This window comes from Phalacrocorax aristotelis, chromosome 20 (genome assembly GCF_949628215.1).
Source record: "Phalacrocorax aristotelis chromosome 20, bGulAri2.1, whole genome shotgun sequence".
Lineage (NCBI taxonomy): Eukaryota > Metazoa > Chordata > Aves > Suliformes > Phalacrocoracidae > Phalacrocorax > Phalacrocorax aristotelis.
The window spans coordinates 1,746,366-1,764,528 of NC_134295.1; the positions used below are offsets into that span (position 1 = coordinate 1,746,366).

At 46.0% G+C, this 18,163-nt stretch overlaps 1 protein-coding gene across 2 annotated transcripts in view; it reads right to left on the bottom strand.

The window, feature by feature from the left end:
- HIVEP3 (HIVEP zinc finger 3) overlaps positions 1 to 18,163 on the bottom strand; it is a 116,788-nt gene that overhangs the window by 51,144 nt on the left and 47,481 nt on the right. For both annotated transcript variants that reach the window (XM_075114701.1, XM_075114700.1), the window contains 2 exons: positions 10,937 to 16,598; positions 6,684 to 6,829 (listed from right to left, as the gene is read on the bottom strand). In XM_075114701.1, the coding sequence (XP_074970802.1) occupies positions 6,684 to 6,829; positions 10,937 to 16,054 (5,264 nt within the window). In that variant the 5' untranslated portion in view covers positions 16,055 to 16,598. The remainder of the gene's footprint in view (positions 1 to 6,683; positions 6,830 to 10,936; positions 16,599 to 18,163) is intronic.

The following is an 18,163-nucleotide window of genomic DNA, read 5'->3' on the forward strand; positions in this document are numbered from 1 at the left end:
ATCTCAGCAGCGGCTCGATGCAAGCAGATAGGCTGAGGTGGTCGAAGTCAGAGTCAGGCAAGTTACACCTTTGCTTTGCCGCTCTCTGCACTGACTCCACCTGCAAACTTTGTACTTTCCTCCTCTTCTGTGCACTGTCTCCTGCCGTCCACCTTGCGGCTCCCAATGCAAGAAAAGATTGCCTGAACAGACCACTGAAAAGAACTGATTTTTCAGTTTGGCTACTCCCCGAGTTACTAGGGGGAAATATATATTTTTTTTTAATTAAACCCAAATTAAAAAGAAAAATCAAAATTTTCATGAAGACATATTATGGGGAGAAAAAAGTATTTGCTTCAAGTCTAATTGAACCTTTTCTTTGTAGTAGCTTTTAAGTATATTTTAATGTAAGAATGCAGTGATTTTCAAAGCAAAAGGCACATATTCCTTTCATTTTGCAAATATGTTTTCTCTAGTTGCTATTTTTCTTTGCTGCTATTCCTGAATGTATCTTTCAAGCAGCCTGCAAACCTGTCTCTTCAAACAACTTCTCCTTTCATCTTGTCAGCATCGGTGAAATTCACAAATCCGTCCTCCCTTAAATTGCCACCCTGTGCCTTGTCTCCTTTGGATTGTTAGCTTTTTAAGTAGAAAATGTGCTTTGCTTGTGCTATGAAAAAAAAAAAAAAAGAAAGAGAGAGTGTAAACGTATGGTGCTCAAAAGAGACCTTATGTTCTTTTAACGGGCATGAGAAATGAGGCTTGTCCTTCCCCCTGTGCGGAGGCCGGTGCTGGACACAGCCCCGGTACCCACGGGCACAGGTCCTGGCGAGGGTGAGCACCACGACCCCTTGGGCTATCACGGGGATGGGTCACCAGAAAGCCGACCTCTCAGAGGGAAGTGGAGACTGGCTCCTGTGGTGAGTATTCCTGGAGAGCTGCCAGCATCTGACACGACATCTCTTTTTTCATACGAGCGTTAATGAAATCAGGGTATGCTCTTCCCTTTTCCCAGCATCCCCAACACAAGCTGGTTAATTGTTTTCAGATCTGCCTAGGCAAGAGGGATGTCCCTGGTAGGCTCAAAGCCAGCAGCAGGAAAGCTCTCCTCTCCATTTGTAAAGTCCTATCTGAAAAAGAAACAAAATATTCTGCATATAAGAAACCCTTTTGGTTTTTTTTAAAGTCCCTTACTGAAGCAGGATAAACACCTGTGCACAAGCTGATGCTGGAAGCTTTAAAATCGTGTTTGAGAGAGTAGCTTGACACATGCAGGGCCCGGTTGTCAGAAGGGCTGTGCAGCCACAGGGCTGCCCGAAGGGAGCACAGCAATGCCCGTTCAGCTCTTCTCAAGACAGGGAAAATCCAGCCACCAAACCCCACAAGATACTGAAACTAACTCCGGTCAGTCTGGCACCACTAGCGCCAACAGAGAAGTTTTAACACCAATCTCTCCCTTCCGTGCAAAGCAGACAGTCTCAGGAAAACCCCTTTCATTTAAAAACTCAAAATACAGGAATTCATCGCTTACATCTAGGAACAGAATATGGAGTAAAATATTGCTATTTGACTCCAGCCCTGCTTTGCAGAGATGCAGACGCATCTGCGGCACTGCCCCGAGGCTGTGAAGTGGGTTCACCTCCAGGGCTCAAGCAGGTTTGCAGGTAAGCGAAGGAGCATCAGCTGCTGGCTCACTCTGGTGCTCATGGCAGCTGGATGTGCTACAGACCCGAGCTTGCTCGGGGTCCTCCTTTGCTACTAACACGAGTGCTCAAGTTAGCGTCTTTGTGATAAATGACTCCTTTCAAAATAAACATGGTGAATTCTTAGAACTCCTCTAAGCAGCAGAGGAAATCCCCTGAACGAACCGGGTCTGATGCAGGGGTTTGGAGTTACATGCTGAGAAACTTTGCTTGTTTAACAGAGGATTCCTCTAGGGTAATAAAACTCTCGCATTGCTGTGCCAGGGATTTTCCATTAGGTGTGTGTCAGCAGGTGGTGGGAGCTGCAGTTTCTGCGGCCGGTCATAGAAGTGCAGTGAGATCACCCCAGAGAAGCCGACCACAGATCCCAGTGAGTCCACAACAGCAAGAACTGGGAAGAGAGGTGGGGGAAGGGAGGTTTGCATACAAACTCAAAGGGTTTTGGGTTTTTTCTTTTCCTTATGCATCCACTAATTAGCAGTCATGTTCAAGTCTGATAAAAGAGTCCCAAGGCTTCTCCGTTTTCCTTCAACCCAGGGGAAGGTCTCCCACTAGACAGGCTAAGCGAGGCAGAGGCACAGCTCCATTGTCTTCCTGCTTGCCTGAATCCCATGAGCAGCCCCGCAGCATGGAGACAATGGGCAGCACAACACAGCGGCCTCTAGCCCTCCAGCCCCGGGGCTCGCTAGGGGATGGAGTGGTCAAACCTCGTGCAATCCCCTCGCTATTTGTACTGTACTAGGCAGAAGCGGCTTCACCCAGGCTCAAGGGAGCAGTGATTTAAGGTGGAGGTTCAGGACCCCACTTCACAAGATCCCATGGCTGGTGAACCTGCAACTCTCTTGTTACTTATTGGTGAGGACAAAGAGCAAAGGACTTGGATTCGTATCGGAGTCAGACCAAACCGATGACCAGAGCAGCCTGGGTCACAACAGCACCATGAGCATCTCTCTTGAAGTCAGAAGATACACTACATCACCATGGGTTCTTCTTGCTCATGTGTGGAGTTGTACACATGGGATGGTGTGAACGGGAGGTGTTTTTAAGGTGTGAATGCAAGGATACTTGAGTCTCAAAACATAAGATTGCAGCCATAAGCCTTTTTCCCCGAAGAGGGAAAAAATTGCAAATGTTTCCAAAGAAAGCCTTCCTTTTGATATGGTTTACATTTTACATGACACTGGTTTGGGGATGTCAGTTAATGTTGGTGGTCTTTAACCGTCTATATCTTGGTATTGCTTTTCCTACTAGTTGCAGTCAACTAGTGCAATAAACCAATGATGGGCCCCATAAAAGCACAGAGAGTTTGGCTATGAAATGGAAGAACATACATTGACTGTCACTACCCCACTACTATCAGATTTCATCATGGTAATGCTAATGCAGAGTAAACAGGCAACATTTCCCTGACGAGACCATGACATCACCACAGACCTCACTCTTAAATCAGGTCAATACCAATCTACTCTTTCGTGATGTAAGATTTCAGAATGGGCCCGGTGTCACCAAAGTTCCAGAGCGGATTGATGAAGGTGACGCAGAGCCACCAAGGAAACACGGCACTTCTCCTGAAGCAGTGCTGGCCAGCTTGACCTTCAAAGATCATTTTCACTGCTCAAAATCACCACAATATCCTTCAGGCCAAGTCCAGTGGATATATTTATGAGCTCCTTCAGGAGTACGAACAGTGATCTGCTGCTTAATGGAATGGCTCTCCCAAATAAAACCTAATGAGACTGTGCAGCGTCCAGCCTGTGCATGGGGTGTTAAACAACTCCCACCTCCTTTGCAGCCAAGTGCACGGGGTGTGCCCGCGGGGCAGGGGGTGGACACCAGTTGCAATGGAGGTATAGCCAGTCTTATGAAATTTCAGGACTGCAAGTAAAAACCCACTGGTGAAATTACATACGGATTGCTCTTGAGACTTGCTCTCTAAGAGGAATTTGTTCTTTAAACAGGAGCCTAATAGAAAACTCTCTGCATCCTGTCTACAGTTATCTGCAGAAAAGTCAAGGCAAAACTATGCACATCCCTCCTGTGGTCCCCAAGAAACCAGAGGCACAATACAAAGGGACTACAGGTCCTCTCCTTTACAGGACGCCAAGGGAGGTAGATGCTGAGGTAACTCGACAGGAGCTGAACACCTCCACCTCCCACATCCTCTTGACAGCTCCAGTGGCTGCTACTCCGCATCCTGAGATGGCACCACAGGGGCCAACTGACATCCTTCATGGAAAGAGTGATGACAGAAGAAACTGAGCCCAAACACCCGCCATGCGTGACATTACTAAGCCTTGCGCCTAAACCCAGGTATGAAGGTACCTCAAGACTCAAGAGATCTGCGAGCTGCTGTTTCCAAAACACTTCCCAGTGGATAAACACAGGCAACCAACCACTTTCATAGCTAGGGAGGAGACATCTTCAAATGAGACAGACTTTGCAAGGACAGCCAAGCTGCCCCACATGCTCCAAGAGCCTCTGGTGAGTTCATCAGTTTGTTACTTAAAAATGGGCAGTGGGTATGATGAAAGTATGAAATCTGGCTTTTCTGGTCCTTCTCTGAAAGCCAAGGAATATGATTCTAGCCCGCAGGCTGGACAGCAGCAGGGCAAGTAGCAGAGCTGGTCCTGGCAGTGCTATGATGAATGTAGCAATGGGAAGAAGGCAGCTATGGGATCGGGGAAGCCAGAAGACTGTACAGAGGGAAAAGCAAGTGTTGAAAATGGCAGTGAGAGAGGCAAGGGCTCTAAAGAAATAAAAACAGAGGGGAAGGAGGAGCTAAAAGAGCTGCAACAAGTTCGCCTTTTGTGGGAACACTTGAATTTCTTTATAATCTCCCTCCTTGGTTGAGGAAACAAAGCACAGGATGGCTCCAAAAGATTTGAACCCAACTGCATCCCCCCGGAAGGATGGGTCTAGCCAGCAGCAGACCATGTGAAACCAATAAATAAGGGGTAAAATAAGAAAAGGAGGAAATTTTTTTTGAGGGGAGGGGAAGACAGTGAAATAACATCTTGAGAATGGATGCGCTTTTCGTAAAACATTTTCAAGAGGTGGCCAGGAAAGGGATCTGATCCTTTTAGTGTCTTGCACAAAGCACTGGGCACCCCGCGGATTCATCTGCAGACTTGTTCCTTCACTGTAAAAAAATATCCTCGCAGACACAAGCTGCTGAGGCTGAACAATTCAACCTCAGAAACCTTGAGGGAACTAGGCACGGACCACCAGGTATGCACCGAGCACCTGGGGAGAGCAGCCTGTCCCGCCTGACCTCTTAGCAGTGTGTATGCCATGTAATTTAGATATAAAACTTATTTCTGTGACCTGGTGTGTTACATTACTGCCTGTGCTTGGCATTAAACAGCTACTATATTCTGTCTCACATCCAGAAGGACGGCTGCCTTAAGACAGTGCTACAGGAACTTTAAAATAAAACATAGCATACGTTCAGGATGACTAATACGTTCCCTGATGCTGGCTTACACGGAACATGTTGGAAAAGTTGCTTTATTGTGTGTCTGTCATTTAGAAAATGTGACTCCGCATCCGTTGTGCTGGGCTCGGGGATGCAGACAGCCTCCCCACGTGAGCGCAGGGATGCGGAGACGCGGCTCGTTCCGGTGGGGGCAGTCGGGGAGCAGCCGGCACCCAGCACCCCCGCGTCTCGCCCCAAAAAACCTGCATGGAGCTGTGCTGCAAGGGGCAGGGTGATTTTCATTCATGTTAATGCTGAGCCTCTTTAATCATGTCTAGGAAGGAGTCCAAGAGTCCCCCTGAAATGGCCACAGCTCTAGGACAACCTGGTCGAGGGGAATGGAGGCTTGTCATGGGCTTTGAGGCAATAAAACCCAGTGCTCAGTTAGTCCAATGGGTCCCATCTGCTACAGAAGGGTGAGGGTAACGTGCCAAACCCATCGTATTTCTCAGTCTGCTGCTTTCCTGCCATTCCCTGGCTTCCTCCCTAAATCACTTCAGGTCATAACCATTACGGGTTGCCACTACTGTAGCTCTCCGCATTCGCTGCTCGCTTCCAACACGTATCTGGGCTCACAGTGCCTATGTCTGGGTGAGAGGTGAGTTGCCCTGAACAAACAAGCAGGTTTCCTTTCCCAAAGCCCTATTTTACTCTTTTGGTTAGCTGGTTTGATCATCTGCTAATGAAATATTTTTAAATGAAAGCAAACTTCAACCAGTAACAGCAGAAAACCGCAACCACTGACTAATTAAAGCCTTTTTCTAACACACAAAAAACAAGACCACCCAATAGCAACAGGAGAACTGACGAACCCTGCTACATCTCTTTGGCCCCCTCTGCAACACACCGGAAGGATGATCTTGAAGTATGAACTTTAATTGTATCCCACAGACGTGCTACTTATTAGCTGATTTTTTATTTTTGAAAAGATAAACAGTAGTATTAGACCAGTGCTGAATTACTGAAGAGTACTCTGAATTACCTGGAGCTGAGAATTAAGATATACATCAAATTTAGGTCTTGCATCCATTCTGGTTTGAGCTACTTTGGGTGGGTGGGATTCAAATCATATAAATGCAATCCTTCTTTTCTCCCCCACCCAAAACCCAGGCATCAGAAGAGATCTCCCCTCCTTATAATGGTAACAATCATTAGGAACATTATTTTCAGGAGAAGTCTCTGGAAAGATACAGAAGATATGGAATACACCCCCATCACATCAGAGACAGCTACAGGACGTGGTTGTGCTCTTCAGCCATCTTCACTCAACCACCCGCTCAGCAAAGAGATCGAGGTGCTTGCTAACTTGAAGACAACCCAAAAAAGGAAAAATTAATGCAGTCTGGAGTATCGCCTGATCTCAAGGGCCAGGTTTTTACAGTTGCTGTGAAAAGTAAGCTGAAATCCAACTATAACTGGCCTTCCTCTGCTCAACTCCACGTGGCACTTTCACTGACTTGCCATCATTGTCATCAGTAACGCCTATACAATGTGACAGAGAGAGAGAAATAAAATGAGACACTTACCCTCCTTCAAAGATCTTGATCCTGACTGGCTCCCCTCTTTTGGTTACAAGAGCCTCTTCTTCCGATTTTCCTCTTTTATCGTCTTCCTTCTCAGCTCTAGTTATATCTTTTCGACCTTCATTAGAAAGGAGCGAAGGCAAATGAACCTATCTCCCCAAAAGAGCAAAACAATCATTGATTACATACAAAATCACTCTAAGACAGACACAGACCAAAGAGCCTTAGAAAGAGCCTGTCTACTGTGCGTTTACCGCACATGCTGACAACTAAGTGCAGTAATTAGGGCATCCTCTTAACAAACAGGGCCTCTGCTTCTGGATTTTGTGCCCTGCTGGTTACAATATATTTACATTGCTTTCTTACAAGATTTTAAATTACCCCCTGCATATGGTGGTGGCTCAATATTATCCAGCTATTGCCGACTGGAAAACTGAGGCATAAAGAGAGGTGTCTTGGCTGGGGTCATTCTGAGAATGTGGTGGAGCCATGGGTCTCTGTTCCCAAATCCACTGCCCTGTCCTTGGATATAGATATACCTCTATCTGAGGCATACATCTACAAAAGTCTAGAGAGGAGGCATCTGTAGAATTAACATATTTAACCTCAACCTCTGTGTTTCCCCCACATGCACACACATTCGCACAGATTTGGACTTTAGCCATCTAAACTTGATACAAATCACTTGTCAGTCAAAGCTCTCGAGTGATTTCCTTTCACCGAAACCCTGTTGCCAAGGGCGCAGTACAGAGAAAGCCACAAAACCAATGGGAGAAAATAATCCTCAACCTCCCCACACGTTCCCAGGGTGAAATTTGCCTTTTCACTGCTAAACTTGCCACCCCTTGTTTAGACCCAGGTTTAAGTCATGCACTGACATCTCTTCTAGTGTATTTATTGTTATTTGTTACGGCAAATGGCCCTAAACATTAAAGCTACCTCTTTAGCTCTGTACAATGCAAGGGGAGCTCCCCACACCAGGAATGAAATCTTGGGATGTTGCCCCCCTACGACCCATCAGTAAAATAACAGGTCTCCAAAGTTCCAGAAGAGGAAAGCAGACTGCCTTTAACCCAGGTTACTTTTTACACAAATGCAAGAATATCTTTGAAGTTCAGTTGCATTACCCATATCCTCAGTTTATGTATAATTTATGGGAAACTACTAAAAGCATTTGAGAGACGAGTGTTATTAGAGGGATTTTGGCCTGAAGGTAGCCAACGAACTGGCAGAGATGTAAAGCAGAGCTGGTCACCCTTGACTCTTTACAGTTGCTCAAAGAGTGGCAGCTCTCAAGGGTGATTCATCTACCCTTCCTTAGACACTTATCTTAAGGGGGGAATGAATCACCCAAGAGGTGCCTCTTTGTCTCCCATGGTTATACAGGAAGCCAAGAGTGACCAGCTCAAACTGAGACACATAAAATTCAGTGGGATGTAACCCAGCCTCCACAGCAGCATTCCGCTGGTACGACCATCAGATCTGCAGCAGGAGGAGGGATGGACTCACTAAAAAGTAGTTTTGCCAAACATTTCAAATTTGTCCGGTAATTTCAGGAGCTCAGCTTGGAGCATTAAGTGCACCTGGGACTGCTCTCTGCCCCCCGGGCCAGCTCGCACAGACTAGCCCGTATCCACACCATCAGACCCACATACCCTTCCTAGATGCCTCCTGGGAATGGTCCCTGTCCTGTCCTATCTCCCTAAACGTGCCCAGGAACTGCCTGGGAGAGGGCTATCAGCCCAGGCCAGAGCTGTGCCAGGAAACGTTTTAACAATTTGACAGCAGAGATGGTCTCGAGCTGGTGTCTCTGGGCATGGAGATGTCTGTGCTTGGAAGAAATCAATGGCAGGAGACACACTGAGCACCTTCAAAAATTAAACCTTGGCCATTACTACTTCACCTCCTGATATGAGCTGCATGCTCGTGACAATGCTCGTGATAACCTTCCCAGTTCAGTTCCTTATTTACTGAGGAATACAAAACAATTGACTTTCTAGATGTAGCATGAGGTTTATTTATTGCAACTTTTGAAAGCACAAAACACAGACAGATGAAAGGCACCAGAGAGAGCCAAAATCATACAGTCACTACTATCCCCTTTTACAATCTTGTTTAATTTACAAAGTGTGCAAGCCCGATACAGTGTAAGTAGCCACCCCTACATGCACGCTGGAGCCTACAGTCGCTTCAGAACTGATCTGCTGGTAATTTAAAAAACAAGCCAAGTACGTGGACAGCAGGTACAGTACTACTGCTTGCTGGTAGCTTGCTGCACACAGAATCGTACAAAATATTCAAGCTGTTTTACATTTTCTGTCGTGTTGACTAACAGCTTAGGGTTACATAAAGAAGAAAATATTTAAGGGAAAGAGCCAGAGCAGAGTTAACTGAAGATTGAACTTTCAACCTTTGATTGATGTTACACAGCTCCTGTTAATCGCATCTTCCTGAGTAACCAGCAACGATCCTTCCTAATCTGAGCCAGTCGTGTATTTTTAAAAACTAAACCGTGGATTTCACTCCCGTTGATCATCTAATCAAAAATTATTTCTCTGCTTTGCATAAGGGTGATTTATCTCCTTTGAAATTAATGCAATTTCTGCAAACCCCACTCCTTTAAGCAGCAGGTATTAATATTAGATTTAGGCTACACCATTTCCTGGGTGAATTTTCAGGACAAACTCTCACTTTTGCAAATTGTACCATGAAAACCTTAACTTTCACCACCTGTCAGCGTATGGAGTTTTGTCTAAAAGGTTTTTGAGTCTTTTGAGCAAATGCATGTAGTGAAATACGTATTTTGATGACTAAGAACTGAACCATTCCTGTCTACAGCTTAACCTTTAACTTCAGGGTATGAGGGTCTTGTATTTCTGAAACACACGCTTGGTGTGCATTTTAGCACCGTGTCAAAGAGCAAAGCTCAGAGGAGCACAGGCACTTCCATTAGAGAATGAAATCAAGGATGGTACGACACTTTCAGATAAAATCCTTTGAAAAAGACTGCATAAATATCAAGCATTACTGTGGTTATTGCATGGCACAGGTAATTATCTGCCTCTATGTCCATAGAAATTCTGTCTTTTGGATTTCTGCAGAAGAATGATGGAAATGCTGAATAGAAATAAAGATTTATTGAATCAAAGTGACTCTACTGTGTATTTTAAGACATATTTATAAGCAGCAGCTGCAGCAGCGATTATGAGAAATTTAATATTCAGAGTTCATTTCATGATACAGAAATAAAATGAATAATCCATCAATATAAATTAACTTGAGATGAATATCAAATTGCAAAATCCTTAAAGCAATTCTGTTTGTTAGTCTACGTGAACACGATCTAGATTAAAGGGACCTGTATAGTTCAGCATTAACCAAGAGGGAGAAAGTCTGGCCTCAAAACAAGATACAAAACACTGGGCAGCCACCAGAAGTGCCTTAAAGACGTGTGTGCCCACATGGCCAATGCCTCTGGTGAGCTCTGCCCCCGTGGAGGCATGTGCCTTGCTCTCCTTAGCTCTAAAGTCCAGTATAAGATATCCTTAAGTATCTGGAAAAGCAGGCAGACAGCTAAGGACAGTACCTACGTGGACTAAACGACACGGGTGTTTCAACAAGACTGCATGTCTATCCTACTGAGGCATGCCTATAAATGTCACTGCATGCCTTTACGCTTCTTTGGGGGCCTAAATACACTTGCAAACCTCCCTTTGGTATTTTTAAATACTTTTAAGCATGCCTCTCCATGTTCATTAATGTAAGATCAGTAGATGCACAACCAGACAGAATCCCATTTCCCCAAGGTAATCCTTTTTCATTTGTAACATGCAAAATGTAGGGAATTATAACAGCATTTATGGGAAAAAGAAAAAAAAAGTTGTAAAGCTATTCGAAATATCAAGACAAATGCAAATCAAGTCTAATCCTTTGTGCTTGAGCAGTGGCAGTTCATGGTGCGGTGGCGATTCCTACATGCTCTTTTGATTACAAGGCAAGTAGAAACTGGAGAAAAGCAATATGGCACATTGCCTTGCGGCAGGCTTGCCTTTTTTGGTTTGTTTTTTTTTTTTCCCCCTGCATTACAGTGGGCTTTAGCTTCTTCATTCTAAAAGTTTCACTGAGAACAAGTGCTTACCAAACTGAGAGAGGGCTGAATAAACTCCTATTAAACTAAGAATAGCAATTCCCCGTCCCTCATCCCCCTCTTCCCATGTATCCAACTGGATGAGGAGAAATATATAGGATTGCATTACCTCTGTCATTTTTGGCTTCCTGGAGCTGGACGGGACAAGCCTGCCTGCCTCGGGACGTGGAGCGGTAGCCATGGTGTAGGTTTCCTTGCTCACCTTCTGCTTGGACCTCAGGAGGGACAGGGCTGCTTTAGTGGATATACCCGGAAGGTTAGGGTTATACAAGCTAATACACCAGCTGGCATACACTGAAGATCGTTGATCAACTTGCTGGATATGATTTGGCTTTATGTAGTTTAAATAGCACCAACTGACATTAGTGGTTGTGTGGAGACTGGGGAACTGAAGTACCTTCTTCGTATCTGTACCTTCTCGAGACTTCATTGCACTATGAGTGACCTCGGACAGAGGTGCAGGGCTTGGAGGGTTTGGTGGAGACTGCTCCACCAGTTCTTTGGAGTCTTCTTTCTTCACAGGTTGCAAAGGTGCCTTGCTGAGGAACTGCTTACCAGCTGGCTGCTTATACTCTTCCAGTGCCTCAAAACTTGGAGAACCTGAATGGGATACAGCCTGCTGCAAAGTACTTGGGATTTCCTTTGGCTCTGACTGCTCTAAGGGCAAACTAGGTGACGTTTCAACCTCGACCCTGCCTTGACTTTCTGCAAGAAAGTGAGATTTATCCTGCTTTTTTCCTTCTTCTATTGCACTGGGTGGCTTCACCACTTCCAACTTCTCTTCTGCTTCAGACACTTCCTCCTCTTTCACTCTCTTCTGCTGTTGTGTTTCCATTGTCAGCTCCAAGCTACCAGCTGGAGAGAGCATTCTTTTGCTTCCACCTACTGTTGATGGGCCTCCTTCGAGTCCAAGGATGCTGTCTGATGGGGAGGTGAGTGGCATATAGCCTTTTCGTTCTGGTAAAGGTAAGGGCACTGTCAGATACGGGCTCTGGAAAATGCTTCTTTGATCCTCTGTGATCATTTGTGCCAGATCGAAGCCTAGTCCGTGAACATCGGCACTACAGACCAAGGTACTCTTGGGTTGGCAATCATCGAATTTTGGGAGAATGATAGAAGAGGAACTGCACTGGGACTGAGTGACCAGAATCTGGGACAGTGTTGTGTACATTGCACTCCCATAGGACGGCATATTTGTCTGTATGCGAACGGGGACAACAAGCGACACCATTGGGTCTGACCGTGTAGGAACAACAAGCTGAGATGTAGATACAGACACTGAAGGACTTGTTGTGCAGGTCAAAGGATGCAACCTACTGTCTGAGCCATATTCTGTGCATGGGGAAAGACTGGAGGTTCCTGCTGCTGGGAATAAACTGGATTTGATCTGTGGTAAATGTCCACCAGCTTCACCTGGCAACTGGAGAGCAAACTGAGACTGAAGAGGCAGAAAAAAGGCCGAAGGGATTGGTGAGGAACCAGGGTAATGCACCGGCAGGAATGAAGGGTGCTGCCTGAACGGCACCTCGGCAGGGTGAGACATTAAGGGAGGAGCGATGTGAAGCGGGCCCGGGTGGATGAGCGTTTGCGGCAGAGGCAGCGGTGGGGTCTGAAATATGGAAGGAGGAATCTGAGGCATGGTGAACTGAGCAGAGAGGATGTCAGACATAGTGTGTGCGGCGAAGAGCTCTGCAGACTGCCCTGGCTGTGGCAGGAGATGCTGGTAGGGAAAGATAGAAACCTGCGGGGACATGAACTGCTTTTCATGCAGCGTTAGCTGAGGTACAGGATGATGAAACACTTGCAGAGCCTCTGTGTATGGCTGGGTATAGGCTGGCTCAGGGCTGTCTTTTGGCTGACTCTTTTCACTTGGGTAAGTGCCATGAGAGGGCAAAGGGGATGAAGAGGTTGGCTGATGGGGCAAACTTGTCGAAGGAGATTTACTTGAAGAAGGAATTGGATCCTCTGTCTCTGGCCGGCCTGCTGGTGCCGAGTCTGGCTCATGCTCGGGGTGCCTAGTGAGGGACGCCTGCCTCACTAGGAAGCACTTCCTTCTCTCCTGTGGAGCCGCAGAGGCTGAGGGGCCGGGGGTTGAGGCAGGAGTGGATGACAAGCTCCCGTAGTCAAATGATTTACTGCGGGTCTCTGACATCTGGGAAGGATGTGACACATTCGGTGTCTGCTCAGAAGCAGATCTCCGCATTTCCCTGGAATGATGATGGTGGCTTGGTACCATCAACATATGTGAACCAATGCCAGGAGCCTTTGGGTGGGATTCAGAGGGCTGGCTGCTCGACTCAGGCTTGCTGTGATCCTCACGATCAAACGAGACAGAGTGGCTGGAGCCATGGGACATGCTGCTTTCCTGACTTGGGCTTCGGGTGAGAGAGACTGACTCAAAACTGGACTCTCCAGAGGACTGGGCCATTTCTGCCAGCCGCAGCCTCTTCTTTTTTGGTGGGAGTTTCTCTGCAGGCAGCTGAGAAAGGGTTTGGCTCCTCTGAGGCCACTGAAATTCCTCTGTTTTCTCTGGCTCTTTAGGAGGAGGCTCTGGTTCCGTTTCTGGTCTGTCAGGCTCTTCTGTGACCAGAATCTCTGGGACCTGGATGTTGGGCTGGCGCACCAGCTTGGGCTGCAGGGAGTGAGGCGGTCGGCTGTGCTGGGGTGTTTGCTGAGATGAGTACTGTGACAAGGGTTTCTCTTCTTCCAAGCTGCTCGCCTGCTCGATAGAGTCAGACTTCTCGAAGGAACTCGTATGCTGGATGACAGAGATCTCTTTTGAGGTTGTTCTTCTCTCTTTGCCCTCCGCACTTGAAGCCGGCTTGGCACTCCTGGAATGAAAGCTGGCACTGACCTCAGAAGGTGCAGATTTACCTGGATCTGCTGGTGACTTAATGGATTCACGGGTTAAGTTTAAAGCGACATCTGATGATGCCGGGTTTGCAAACTGAGTCCCTGGTCCAGTACTGGAGGAGGGAGTGTCGGACATCTCGAAAGCTGGGGGCTCCTCGTCATCACCGAGACTCTTTTCCTTTCGTCTTTTTCGGAGTGGGGTGAGCTCCAAACTGCTCCCTAGCTTGTAATGCATCATCTGGGGCCACGTGTCAGGATCCGCAACACTTTTCTCAGTCTCTGAAGAGGTATGGGAAGTGGAAGAGCGAGGCTTTGAGAGCTGCAGTTCCGAACAGTAGTATTTCTTATGGGCTTCATAATTGTCCCTTTTCTTGTACCGAGCACCGCATACGTTACACTCGTACATGAACCCTTTAACTTTCGGGCCCTTCCTTGACTTTTTGGTAAGATCGCTTTCCTTGGTTTCAGGCTCCTCGGGAGGTTTGGAAACAATGTCTTTGTTCGCAGAGCTAACCTCCTCTGAGACGTATTCTACTCCCAAAGGTAGCTCAATAGCTGGTTGTCTTTTTAGCGTTCGAGGATGGGAAGAAAACGCTTGACTGCGGCTTAAGACTTCAGGCTCCATGATGTGATCATCAAATGAATAGCTACCTCTAAAGGTATGTGGGGAGCTTATAGTGCATGCAGCAGAAGGCATTGAGTGGCTTCTTAGGAGAGGCACTGTCTCTGTGGCACTGTGGGATTGCTGAAGTGACAATAATGATTGTTCGGGCTTAATTTTTTCACCGTGGGGTGTCAACACTTTCGATGCATCCAACTGGCTACTGGAACCAGACTTGATATCAAACTGAAACGGTTCTCTGTATATGCCAGACTTTGGAGATTCAATGCTGCTACGTCTAGATAAAGAGCTTCTTCTAGGCTTAACACTATCTATTTCACTGGTATCTACAACAGCTTCATTAATTGTAATTAGCTTAGTGATGTGTTCAATAACCTGTGTTCTAGGCACAGATAATGGTACCATACTAGGTTTCTCTTCGGCAGACAGGTGCGGAAACCCCTGGGTTGTGTTTGCAGCTAACGCTGCAGTCCTTTGCCCAATTCTACCACATTTCCCAAAAATAATCTCTGCATAAGATTTTGCATTAGTATTTGGTGGGCTGATCTGCTGCTCTGCACTTTCTGATCTTGAGAAGTAGCCTGACTCAGTACTCCCTTTGCTCCCAGGGCTCAGGAAAGCTTGTTCATCTATGACCTTCTTCCGTTCGCTTAGGCGGAGTGCAAGCTTCTGCTTTATAGTATGGGTATCTTCAGATTTATGGCTCAGAGCATGGTCTGACGATGGCTCCACAAACTGGGTGCTGTCCTCAAGGGACTGAGACATACTGGAATGAGACAATGAACACCGTTCGTGGCTGGAGCCTTGGCTTCCTCCACTCAGCAAGCTACCGGACAACAGGGTGTGCTTCTGCCTGGGTGAGAGCTCTACCGAATGGCCCGACATCGCACCCGTTTCCTCCTCCGAATCTGTGCTTTCTCCTTCTGTTGGCTCTTCGAAGTCCTCCCCGCCAATCCTTTCCATTTCCAAGCTCGATGGATACATCTCCGCTCCTATCCCTGAGGCCAGCCCAGCTTTTATTCGATGAGCATGAGATTTCCTATGTTTATACAAATTGCTCTTAGTCTTAAAAGAAAAGCCACATGGAATGCAAGGGTATGGCCTCTCACCTGTGTGTGACCTGATATGTTTTTGGAGCACACTTGGCTTCGCACAAGGCCTGCTGCAATACTGGCAAATATATTTGCCTGGCTTCTGAGGTTTCTTTTCCTTCTTGTGCACTTCCTCAGCTTGTTTTAAGGAAACCTGCGAAGGGCGAGGGATATAGACCTTTTGAACGGATGGCATGTCCTCTCCAGGAATGATCGGTGAGTGGGAAGGTAAGAGCTGGCCGTGGTGGGAGTGAAGCCCGGGTGATGAAAAGGAGCCAGAGGGACCTGGTCTTACTGGATCAACTAGCTGCCATGTGGGACCTTCAAGGACATGCTCTGGTTTCCCAGGAGACATAAATGCTGGTGACAGTGCGTGCTGCTGAAGCTGCGAAACGTGGGGAGGATGTTCAAAAGAGGAAGGCTTAGGTTGCTTCTGATGTCCAGTCTTCTCCTGAGGCTCCTCTCTTGGAATCGGCAAAGAACCAGAAAAGTGCTGCTGCGGTATGATATCTCGAAGAGGGGTTCCTTGCGAAGAAGCGGAGCTGCCCTGGTACGTAGCTGCAGATGAAATACTGGCTTGGAAAGCCTCTCCTTTGGGAAGCCTCTTTCTTGGACTTTCCTCAGCCTTTTTTGTGCTCTTCTGGCTTTGTTCAGGATCCATGACCTTAAAAGGGTCTTTGAATGCTATTTCGGGAAGGTTTTGGCAGGCTTCATTTACAAATAATAAAGGTCTCTTCTGTAGATTCCCTGTTTTGCCTGCATTTGCTATGAAGCTGGAGCCGCCAGGAGATGGTTGTTGATTTAAGATTTTACTAAAGTGTCACTGGTTGCTATTTGATTCAAAAAAAAAAAATGTTTCAAGGTCAATAAAGTTCACATTGGTAACACATGACAAACTACTTCAAAGAGAGAAAACTTTCCAAAACTTTTAGTCCAAATATTTTCCTTGTGAACTTGGTTAAGGCTTTAAACCTTGCCATTTTATTTCAGTTGACAGTGGCAAGCCTTCAAAGTCAAGATGCAACCCACAATGTGTCTCTTGTTTGTTATGCAAACCTTTGAAAACTTGAGACTTTAGTGCTCATCTCATAATGATCTTTCTTTCCTGTGCAAGGAAAATAACACTGAACGGTGTATGTCCTCCTGTGTCTTCCTTCTGTTCCACTTTTGAGTTCAAAAGCCTTGGAAAAGTATTCCCCACATTTCTGTAATTACATCCAAAAGAAAACAAACAGAAAAAAATTACTTCAGGATTTGTATTTAAGTAACTAAATGCTGCTACTTTTATAGAGAGTGACAGTAAATATTTTGCACAAAAGAAATTCAGAGTAACTGTTTGAATGTCTACCATTCATGAGACACTGCTTTTAATGGTAATATAAGCATAAATTGTACTAAGTCAAACCTCAGGGACTCATGCTTAGCTTAATGCACACACAACCTGGCTCTGTAGCAGTAACCCAAGACAGTAACTTGAAACGCAGACAGTTTTGAAAAATGTATTAAAATGGTTTCAAACTTGAATTCCTTCTAATCTCCTGCACACATTTATGTTTTTACAATTTTTATAATTATATTCCTCTTCCAAACGGACTACACGGTAGAGCTGGCTAAATACAAAGCACTGTTTAATGCAGCACATACATTCACCAATTAATAAATAGCAAATCTTTTCTGCATAAAATCTGCGCTTAAGCTTGCAATAATTTTCAGTGCCATTTACAACAATAGCAGGCGAAGAGAAAGCGCACTCACTCTTTTACTGAAATGTTGCCTCTTTAATTTCCTGCCTTTTGCTACCAAACAATGGTGCGAATCCAGCTCCTGTGGCATGCACACACTTCATACAGGCGGGATGTCAAAATTAGCTGTCTGTAAGGGGAACCCTTCTTACAATGAATTTGAACGGGAGGCTCTATTAAACGTACCACCCTTGTCAACCAACACAGCTATCAATGAGACACTTGGGGAGGAAATACTCCAATTCTACTGAAATAAGACGGCATCACCACAAGATGAAACAGAAAATGGGTGGCGTATTCCTAAGGAAAATAAGGATGGTGTTTTGTAAGTGAAGCAAATTGATACATGTAATTTACAACAAGAAAAGAAATATCTTCCTTCTTTACAAAGCTATTATCTGCCTTAGGGTGCAGTGCCTTGCTATGACAGAATTGCATTGGTTTAATTATGGGAAATTGCTCAAAGCCCTGCTGCTTTGATCCTGCCCCATGCAGGGGGAGGGTGCGTGGATGGGGCTGAAGTGTAAACCCGGCAAAACAGGGAAGCACAGGGGACTGAGGTTTTAGCTGCACAATGGCCCAACTTCATCTTGAGGATCACCAGTGAAGAGCCAGCAGAAGAGATTGGTTGTGTCCCACATGAAGTCCCCCAAGGGTTACCCACTCCTTATTCATCCCTACAACCCTGTGGATGCTCCACGTTCAATAAGAAAAGAGAGACGTGGAATGTAAAGTAATTCAGTTTAATTCAGCAGAGTCTAAAGATATGATAACACCCTGGGACACATCATGACCAACTAGACTTTACAAAAGTGGTTAAAAACTGGCTCTTCTTTGGACAGGATTGATTTCACCTAACCATAGATGGCCAAAAGTCAGGGTTCAAGCCCTTAGACGTACCTCCCTATACTATCCCTGAGAGAGGCTGGTGCCGATGAGGGACCCAAGGTGGGCAATGCATCCCACAGTAAGGTCTTAGTTCAGTGAGACTGATTGCCCTGAGATGTCATCTCTTATTGATTGAATTA